Source organism: Akebia trifoliata, chromosome 8 (genome assembly GCF_017979445.1).
Source record: "Akebia trifoliata isolate Shusen 1 chromosome 8, ASM1797944v1, whole genome shotgun sequence".
Lineage (NCBI taxonomy): Eukaryota > Viridiplantae > Streptophyta > Magnoliopsida > Ranunculales > Lardizabalaceae > Akebia > Akebia trifoliata.
The window spans coordinates 52,786,524-52,797,318 of NC_141382.1; the positions used below are offsets into that span (position 1 = coordinate 52,786,524).

Here is a 10,795-nt window from a genome sequence, read left to right on the forward strand (position 1 = left end):
GCTTTCGACGCCCTTTTCTATTTGTTTTCCTCCATTTTAGACAATGTTACTTCCTTTTCTCTCGTTGCTACTTCTCTCTTTAGCTTCTTAAACTCTATTTCCATGGCCTTTGTTAGTGCATCCATCATCCTTGTGAGCATCTACAAAGGAATTGAAGCTCATTCACTGATCATCAAACTGACAGATAGAGAGAATGAGAGAGAGAGATAGAGAGAGAGAGAGAGTGAGTGAGTGAGTGAGAGAGAGAGAGAGAGAGAGAGACTCGACAGTGAGAATGAGAGGGTTCGACAGAGGAGAAAGGAACAGAACCCTCGTTCGATCGGTTTGAAAGGGAAGAGGGATGTCGCACTAAATACGCTTAAAATGAGGGATGACGCTGTAATTAACGTATAATTTTATAAAACAGTGAAATAGAATCTGATCCGTTCATTTGCGTTAAATCTGACGGCTTAAAAATATTTGCTAAAATGTTTGTCAAAATGTTTTGCGCTGAACATTTCCCTATATATATATGGATGGTTGTTCTAGCTTCCTCTTTTTATGTAGAGTAGTGCTGGGGTGACACAGAGGGAGACACAATGACATGGTGATGTGCATATTTCTGTAGATGCTTTTCCATGAGATGAGATGCGAGTAAAAAGCATCTATGGTTATGTGCACGCCACCACATCAATTGTGTCTCCGTCTGTGTCATTCCAGCATTTTCCTCTTATTTAACATGCTTCTCTAGTTGCCCACTTTCCACTAATCTCGCCTTCACTCTAGCAAAAAATCACTCGGGTAGGGGTATAATTCTTATCCTTCACAGTTCTGATTAAATAATATCTTCTTTTGAGTGTTTGAATGGGTGCGTGGATCTGATTGGGATTGACCATCCAAAGGAAGAAAAAGTAAAGAGATCTGACTAGGATCTGACGTACTCCGTGTATGATGTTTTCTCTGTCCTTTTCATCAAATAAATAAAGCTTGATTTAGTCGTATACCCCTCCTCGTTTGGATGAATATTTGGTATAAATCCCTGTTTTTTAAACTCATGACATGACCCTTGACCTTTGTCTTCTCTTATAGACTAATTAAAAGTGATCTACATGCCCTCATATTCAACATCGAGCTTAAAAAAACACTGATTTTTTCCCCATCAGATTTTTATAAATAATATTTATCTTCAAAATTATGTCAACTTTTTTTAAGAAAAGTTTTGGATTTTTCTATCCAAAATTTTATAATTACCCAAAAATCCAATCTTGTCTTGAGGTTTGAAGACTAAAGAAACTAGAATCTTAAAATTGAAGATGAGGAAATTTTTTATTTTTTTAACCATAAGGTTGAAGATAATTGATTTTGAAAGAAAAAAAAAAAAAAATCAAAGGAGTTTTTATCTAGAGGTTACTTTCTATTAGTCTATCAAGGAAGACTGAAACCAAGCTAAGCATTTGTCAATTTGAAAAGATTGCGGTATCTCATATTTACCAAAAAGATGGATGGGTATTGCCAAAATCACCCATAAATCCATAAATAAATAAAGATGAATGAATTGAAAAATGTTGGATCTTAAAAGCTTACAACTTATTTATGTATGTCAGCGTAGGTCAGGTAGTGACTTGTGTGACAAGGGGAAATGGATGATTATTTTGTTTTTGTTTTTTAAACCAGGTGTCATTTTTGGCCTTGACCAATGCGGACGGTTACGAGTGACGAGCACAAAGCATCCTCATATTATATTTGTTGTGATTGATTATAGTGGAGGATAAATTGATGATAATATTATTTAAAAAAAATATATTTGGGAGTTGCTAATAATAATGATAATTAAATAAAATGAAAAGAATTTGGATTTGGGTCTGAGTGGGGGTGGTCTCGCATTTAATTCCTAATGCCAAAAGCTTGGGAAAGGGAAACTCCATTGAAGCCACGAAATCAAGGGTGTCGAGGAATATTAGCTTCAACATCCCTAAAAGTCATGTCTTATCAAGGTTTGTAAGTTTAATCATATGGAATCTTGAGATTGAAGATGAGAGTATATTTTTCAAATCATAAGTATGGTGAGTTTAGGGAGAAAAATTAAGGATAATGATTTTTTGAACCCCCCTCCTATGACATGTTCCCCCATACTTTCCTAGCGTGGATGTGCAATTGTATATCTCGAGAAAAAATATTTATGGTTCTATCACATACAACATTAAAGGAGTATGGAGGAGTATGTCAGAAGTGGGTGGGCTAGATGGAAAATTACAATTCAAAACTTAAATGTTTGAGATTAGAGGTTGAAGACGAGGGTAACTTTTCATATTATTTTCTATTAGCCCCAGAAACAGGGGTGGAGCCAGGATTTTGCTCATGTGGGGGCAACCAAGAGTAGAAAAGAAAAATTGTGGGGACAATTAAGAGTGAAAAAAATAATTGTGAGGACAATTAAGAGTGAAAAAAATGTTATGGGGGCAATAGTAATAAATTTCTTCATCCACTGCTCAAATCTGTCGCAATAGCACATTATTCCATGGAATTTGAAAACTCTTATGGGGGGCAAGTGCCCCCCCCCCCCACTGCCCCCACTCTAAATCCACCCCTGCCCAGAAATAAGGTAGGAGAGGATATGCGATCTGTTTGAAAATACAGGGTTACCTCAAATATTCATGAAAAGCCAGTGGGGTTGTCTATAATAAAATAAGATCACCCCCAAAATCTAAGGATGAATGCATAAATATAATAAATAAAGAAAAAGGAATAATGATCGAATCCAATACTCTTATCGAAATAAAAGATGGAATCCCATCCTAGCCACTTTTACTTTCTCGTTCACCGACGCGTTTCTTTCTTTATTAACTTTTCAATGAGAACGGATGTTTGATTTCTTTTTGAAAAAAGTCACAGACACCACTCATAACCACGTATCTTTGAACTAGCCCTCCTCCTCCCTATACTTTTCTTTCTTTTTTTTTTTTTCTTGTGTGTAAAGTATTAAATAAACTATAAACCCATATATAAGTAGTTGCAGTAGAATATAGATAAGAAACGCTTTTTATTCCTAGTGGTGGAGAGAAAAGCAATTGACCCCACCAAACATCATCACCACCACTACCACCACCATCTGGATGCTTTTTTCTGCCTTTAAAAACAAGCCATATTCTCCTTCATAACCACTACCCCACAAATTAATTAATGGGTCTGTCAGTAGAGTATTCAAGCTTGGTGATCACCCATATAATATGCAAGGCGACTCTAATATTGACAGTGGTGAGATGGGTGTTGTGCTGGGCTCTCAGACATACAGGCTTCTCCTCCCTGTCGTCGCATATTGATCATCATCACCCTTCGTCTTCGTCTTCGTCTTCCCCTTCAGAATCATCATCATCAGCTGGACACCATCAGAAGCAGACACAGATGATCCTAGACAGTCTACACGTGGCAAACTACGGAGATATATCGTGGAGGCTACCAGAAAGTAGTAATACGTGTGCAGTGTGCTTGAATGAGTTGAAGAAGCGAGAGAAGGTGAGGGAGCTGAGGAACTGCACCCACGTGTTCCACAGAAGATGCATCGATAGATGGGTGGACCACGATGACCACAACACCTGCCCACTCTGCAGAGCTCCTTTGCTGCCCCCCTTTCTGCCTTCCACCAACACTACCACCAGGACAGAGCCTAGTTGGGCCGTAGAACGACTTCTCTACCTCTTTGGGGACGATCTGCTGTGACCCCATCACCCATCCCTTCCCTCGCTCATAATAATAATAATAATTATTTGTCTTCTTTTCAAACGAATCCCCCTCAAAAAAAAAAAAAAAAAAAAAGGAGAGAGAAGAAATTCTTCTCAATTCTCAAGTAGTATTGAAAATATTTTTAATAATTTAATAGAGAAGATGAAAGTCGGGATGGTCTTGTGTATATATATATATATATCTGTATTACCCCCAAAGTTTAAATAAATAAACAGAAAATGAATTCCATATGTTAACATGGCGCTTAATGGTCTGTTCTTCTTATTCTTCTCTGTGGTTACAAATATAATGCACATTTGAAAAAGAAAAAAAAATTGCTCATAGCAGTCAGAAACCCGGGATTGGCATCCCTAATTCACAAAAATACCCTTGTTCACTTACAAAACTATCCGGGCACGAATTGGAGAGTCTGTGAGCTCTGTGGGGAAAATTTCTGTGAGCAAAATCGGTCAGCACATTTGGACCTAATAATTCGTAAGATTCGTGCTGGAGTGACGTCTAGATTGTGACAGACATCGCACATCCTCACGTGAAAAATGTATAGAAGCCATAGATGCTTTTTTTCACTTGTATCTCAATTAAAAGTATCTACGGTTCCTATACACTAATATAAAATAATCTGGAGGTCACTTCAACATTATTCAATCGATTGGTTCCTGTACACTTTCATGTCACGATGTGTGATGTGTGATGTGAGATATAGTCTTGTGGTCACTTCGACATTATTCAATAGATAAATGTATGGCTATTCTTTTAATTTGCCAACCCTCTTCTTCCGATCCCTCTGTTGACATTCTCCAACTAGATGAAAAAATATTCTGACTTCACTTGCTTGCTGGGCTCTATTGAAAATTTCATATATTTATTGATTTAATCAATATTCAAAAATCACAAATTATGAATCTTAAAATCATACAATTATCAAATAAAGGAAAATACTTTCCACCACAGCTAAATCTTGAATTCTTTCAATTTTTTAAATCATTGATTAATGCACTCTAGGATCAATCCAAACTTTGTTAACGACTCAATATTCTCTTGATTCAACTTCAATTCTCTCATATTCCCTGTTTACAAAGAGTAATGATTTTTTGACTCCCCCACATGGTGTACTCAAAATACTCTCTTGTTATGTCATGTGTTAGAACCATAGACCTTTTTACCACAGGATACACAACCCCACATATTTATGGGGATGTGCATATGTGTATCCTGAGGCAAAAATTCTATGATTATAGTACATGCCGTGTCAAGAGAGAATTTTGAGTATACCACATGGGGGAGTCAGATCATTGCGATTCATTTACAAAAAGCATACATTTTTATATTGAAGACCAATTATATTTCCTAACTCACCAAGAAAATGATAAATAATTGGATTTTTTACTTCCTTATTAATTAGTAGTGGGATTTCAATTGAGATTGCACCTTTAAAATTAAATAATCAAAGTATTTTTAGCAACCAAGTCATGTGAGTCAAATGATGAAAAATCTTACACTCTCACTTGGTCCATGACTCTGGTTGGATTTAACATGTTAAATACCATACTCCTAATCATAAATTTTGTAAAATATTCCAATTAAATAGTAATTGTAAAGGAGGAATCGAGTTTTACTTTGATCAACTCTGCTCTACTGATCCGAAGTAGCTCCTAAGTCCCTCCTGTAAGCACTAGTGTGATACTTGCCAATAATCCTCTGACGCCCAAGTTAGAGTTATAGAGAAAATAATATTAAAGAAAAATAGACTTCGTTCTTCGATTGCCCCCCCTCTTCTCCCCCCTCCCCCCCAAAAGAAATAAATAAAAAATATAAAAAATGATCATTTTTCCTCCATTGATTTCTCTATTTATTGGTTCTTCCTTAAAATCAGGGTTTCCTTTTTAATTGGGATTTGATTACGGTGAACCACCTGATTATAAGGATCTTAGAAGAAATTTGAATATTTGAGATTGAGTCCAAGATTCTTAAGAGATCTCTTCCGACATCTCCAGACTTAACATGTGTAATCTAAAGTTATGCATATATTAACAAAGCAGGCCAAGTCTCCCCTTATGCTATCTTGCCCTATTAGACAGACTAGACGCTACTAACTTAGTTTACCATACTGTCAGGCAGGATTGGATTTACTAGCTCGTTTCAAGTACCACTTACTCGGCTAGGACACGTGTACGATCTAGATAACGTATCATTATTACCCTCCACATTTACCCCCTCTCGAGGAGACATGAAGTTTTGTCATCTTCTTGAGACACGTATCTCTCTCATGATTGGTTGCCATTATCTTTCATCATTACTTATGTCGTTAACGTCTCGATGCATTAAATGTAACGTCGTTTCAACTTTTTTTTTAAACAGTTAAGATGAATCATCTCTCATCCATAGTCGTATTCACGTCCTATTAACATCCTCACTAAACCCAAGGGCTACAACGGTTAGGTTAGAAGAGGTTACCCTTCGCAAGTGTATGTCCTCCTCCTTACCCTATTATAAATAAGGGATCCCCAATCACTTTCCCTTTATATTGTTCTTCTATCTTTGTGAATTCGTTTTCAGATACCTTTAAAGTCTTCCAGACCTTTAGCCATTTTTTACCTCTCTTGTTCAAAGATGATTTTCTACTTTCCATTTTACTTTTTATTTCTCTTTAATTTTCAACTCTTCAATGGCCATTGACATTGCCCAACTCCGTAAGAATTTTTTGATCCCCACCACTGTATTTGTTAGGATTTGCAACGACCCTGACAAATGTCGTCAGGGAGAAGTTCTAGTTGACGTTGGCCAAATTAAAGCTAGCTTAAATTTTCTTCTTTATCGTTTTATTAGGAAGGTGTTAAGCAAAATCAATTGAGCCCCAAGCTAGATTTCAGGAAATTTCTATCGCCTGGTAGAGAAGGTGGAGGAATTAGAGATAACCCCCAATCACTTCCTCTCTAAGTATAATCGGAAGGTCATCCCTCAAAGCTCTGGGTACTATTCGTTGCCTTATAAAAATACAGCTATCGCTCTGGTGCATTTCCTTCTCAATCCTAACAAAAGGTGGTACAAGGATTGTCACCCCCCGAAATCCCAACACGAATCCCTATGATTCATCAGTTAGAATCTCGAGGTATGAGGTAATCAATCACACAATCTGACAGAACATTCATAAATAATAATACTTATGAAAAGAAAATACACGCAGCGGAATAAACATTTAACTAACATCTATACGAGAGTCTAGAGTAAGCAGAAGAAATCGACAAACACTGATATAAGTCAAGATCTTTAATCTCATAATTCATCAGGTTACAAAAATTTCTAAACAACATGTTTCTTATCTACAACCAAAAATCGCTAAGATCATCTACTAGTTCTCAAAGGCATGACGGCGGCAAGACATCAATCTGATCCTCCTCGAGGACCTCCTCAAAAGACTCCTCAAAGAACGGTTCTTCAAAAGTTGAATAATCTAAAAGGGGAAGGATAGGGTGAGTAACAGGGGAATGTTACTCAGCAGGATGAACGCCGTTCTAACAACGAGTCATACATGCACGAGTAATCAGTTGAACAGTTAAATAATGTAAGTTTTTCATAATGTAACATATGATAAATGTCTAAGCATATTCAATAAACAGTTAAAAAATTTCAACCTATCATTTCTATCATTTAAAGTAACCTATGCATCTTTCAAATAAAAACATCTATCAAACATCACAAAATAAGAAAATATACATAATAAGAACATGGCGGTGTAATCGATAAGAGAGCAGAGGAACACGCCGATATAACCGCCTCGACTATGGCAATACGATATTCCAAACTTAACCTCCGATGTGGAATCCCATTGTTATAATCTGATTTTGTGGTCGGTCTAACATACCACGGTTGGATGACCATTTATCCGGGTCAGACTGACCGTTGACAAAGAACCCAATACTGAGTTCAACTAACGATGAGGTCGACCGTTTGACGACTACAGACTAATAGTGATCACTAACTAGCCCAGGAAATCCCTCGCGTCGAAGTTTATCAAGAGACAATGCATGTGAACCCCGCCTAGCTCTACACTATACAGAGACCGCCTTTACACACAACGTTCCCCAGGAAATAAGTAGGAGAAATTCCTGGATTTCATAAGCTGTAATATGCTCTAAGCTCGGATCGTTCTCGTTTAGTGTAGATCTGAGTTTCAAATATTGAAGAAAAATGGTTGAGATTTGTTTGGAGAGAAGAATAAGAAAAATCTGATTTTTCTAATAGAATTTAGATATTTATATCACTTAAGTTGGGACATACTTGTCATTTTGGGAATTATTTTTCCCGAATGTTGAATTGGACAAACTTATACTTTATTTCGGGTGATTTTTCGACACGAATCTAATGGTATGATCGATTTTCTCAAATTACGTCTCTAAGGTGTCGTTTACCTATTGGAAAAATATCTAATGCGAAACTCGAGGATTTGGTAATTTTTTTAATCGACTTCAAATTTCGGCGTGCTTATAGGCTAAAGTATATTTCTCGATCCTTCTAAATCTATTGGTGAAGTTAATTTTTCACAAATATTAAAAATTAACAATCTATACTTTTAAATCAATGCACGGATCTAAAATTCTTTCCTTGAGATACATTTTAGGATTTCAAGTCATTACAAGGATCCCTTGATCATCTATGGGGACTGAGAATTTGGCTCAGGTGTTTCTCGTGAGAGATGTAGGGTTCCTTAAGCCTTCCAGGGTAAGCCACGTTTTTGACTTCTGATAATAATTGCCTTTTCTACTACACTTTAGTTATGCGAGTCAGTCCAATCTGACTTTGGCTCATTTGCATATTCTTCTACCTGTTCTGTTGTAGAAGTTAGGAAAGAGCAGCGCCAAGCAACCAAAGAAAAGAAGGAAGATGTTAAGGAAGCCCAAACGAGAGAAATCAACGAGGAAGGGGCACATCTTTCTCCTACTCTTCTGTCTCATCCGTCTGTTCAATGTGTTCATGCTCATCTTTTCGAGCAAATTGCAAAAAGCTCCCGCTCACACCCTACTCCTATTCTATACCAACTTCCACCTTCCCTTGCAGTAAACCCTTATTCTTACGTCATGAACATTGACCTCTCCCCCCTTGTTATGCTAGAGCCTACCTACTCCTTGGCGGACATGGCAAGAAGAAGAAGAACCTGGCTCCTCTTGGAGGGCAAGGTAGTGTGCGGGCTATTGGAGTTGAGCAACAGGCATTGGTTCACAGTGAACATGTTGCAACTGTTGAGCTGTCTGAAGGGGCCCTCGCCTAAGAGGGGTAGGACTCTGATGAAGTCTAGAAGGTAAGTTCTATTCCTAAGCTCCAATTGCATAAGGAGCGCAAGCTCAGGAGGAAGATCCCTTCTCTTCCCCCAGATGAATCAAATTAGGAGGGTCTCAATGATTATAAGACCTCCCTTAAGATCTAGTTTTTCGTTGGTTAAGCAAGGGAGGACTTTTCGAGGATGGGAGCGAGAACTTGATCTAGTAGCCTGATTTTACTTTAGGTGTTGGCTTGGTCAACAACAAAGACAACGGAGTGACGAACCCTATGATTGCTATCTCAGTTCTCTCCCATTTCATTCCTCTCAAGGACATGGAGCTTGTTGATTGGGCCAACCTTGATTAGGCCTTTGGGAAGTTGACTCAGGTCCTCTACCAGGTAATACTCTGCTCTATCTTTATATATGTCTTGCTTTATATCTTATCTGATGTAGCTCTTAAGTCTTTTATGTAAGCACTAGTATGTTACGTGCCAATAATCCTCCGATGCCTAAGTTAGAGTTGGAGAGAAAACAGTATTAAAGAAAAACAGTTTCAACCTTCGAGTGCCCCCCTATTTTTTTTTTCAAAAAAAAAAAAAATATTTTTTCTCCATTGATTCCTTTATTTATAGGTTTTTCCTTCAAGTCAAGGTTTCTCCTTTAACCAAGATTCGATTTCGGTGAATCCTCTGATTACAAGGATCCTAAACAAAATTTGAATATCTGAGAATGAGTCCAAGATTCTTGGAAGATCTCTAGACTTGACATGCGTAATCCAAAATTATGCAGATATTCAGATTAGGTCTGCCCTACTAAGCAGGTCAGGTCTCCCCTTATGTTGTCTTGCCGTATCAGTCAGATTAGACGCAACTACTTTGATTCACACTGCTATTGGGCAGGATTAGATTTACTGGCTCGCTCCAAATATTATTTACTTGATTAGGACACGTGTACGGTCAAAATAACATACCATTATTATCTTACACTATAATTTTAACATTTTATTTTAAAATTAAAATGAAAGTCATGATCTCTCATGACCTTGACAACATGCCAACAAGCTAAATGATAGTTATCTCATGGTGCATGGTTTTTATTAGTAGACCCGATCGAAGTATAGGAATAATCACACAATCGTGTATTTCACTTGAATATTTGAAGGACCATTTTGCAGCACAACAAAGGTTAGTCATCATTTCATGTGGCATACCAATGCTAGATACCTTTTAAATTATTTATTTTGATGACAAAAATCCTTGCCTAAAACAAAGAAAGCAATCACTATGATATCATACATGGTTATGTCTCGACAATCTTTAAGTCAAATCAGCTATAGGTGTTAAAAGTAATCAAGAATAATCACATTAGAGATTGCAGGAAAAACAAAATACAAGTGTCACCTGTGCATTGATGTTTGAAATTTGAACTACCCCTTGGAGACCAATACACCAAAAGTCAACTTTTCCTACCATCTACACATCAGAGTAATTTTAGTGAATATTTGAGATATATCAAACCAATGACCCTTTCACACCATGGTCTTGGGAGTAGAAAATGACTTAAATACTCCTAATTTTTATTTGTATTTTATTTATAGATAAATGATTACTAGTTAACGAACTGAAGTTGAATTCAGAGGGTTTGAACATTGGACGTGGGAACAAGACTCCACAAGTCTTGCAAAGTTGGCATTGGAAATCTCTTGATGTGGTGTTTTTTTACAATGTGGATCCCCTTATGCGTTGAGCAGGTTGCCCACTGGATACCCATGTCCTGTGGCATTCCAATGCTCAATTTTATGGAAGAAAAAGAAGAAGA

General features: G+C 37.1%; 1 protein-coding gene across 1 annotated transcript; it reads left to right on the forward strand.

Moving 5' to 3' along the window:
- Window positions 1-3,125: 3,125 nt before the first annotated feature.
- Window positions 3,126-3,956, forward strand: LOC147397783 (E3 ubiquitin-protein ligase Os03g0188200-like). The gene has a single exon (XM_086449711.1). The coding sequence runs from the start codon at window positions 3,160-3,162 to the stop codon at window positions 3,694-3,696; it is 537 nt and encodes a 178-aa protein (XP_086305837.1). The 5' UTR covers window positions 3,126-3,159; the 3' UTR covers window positions 3,697-3,956.
- Window positions 3,957-10,795: the final 6,839 nt, after the last annotated feature.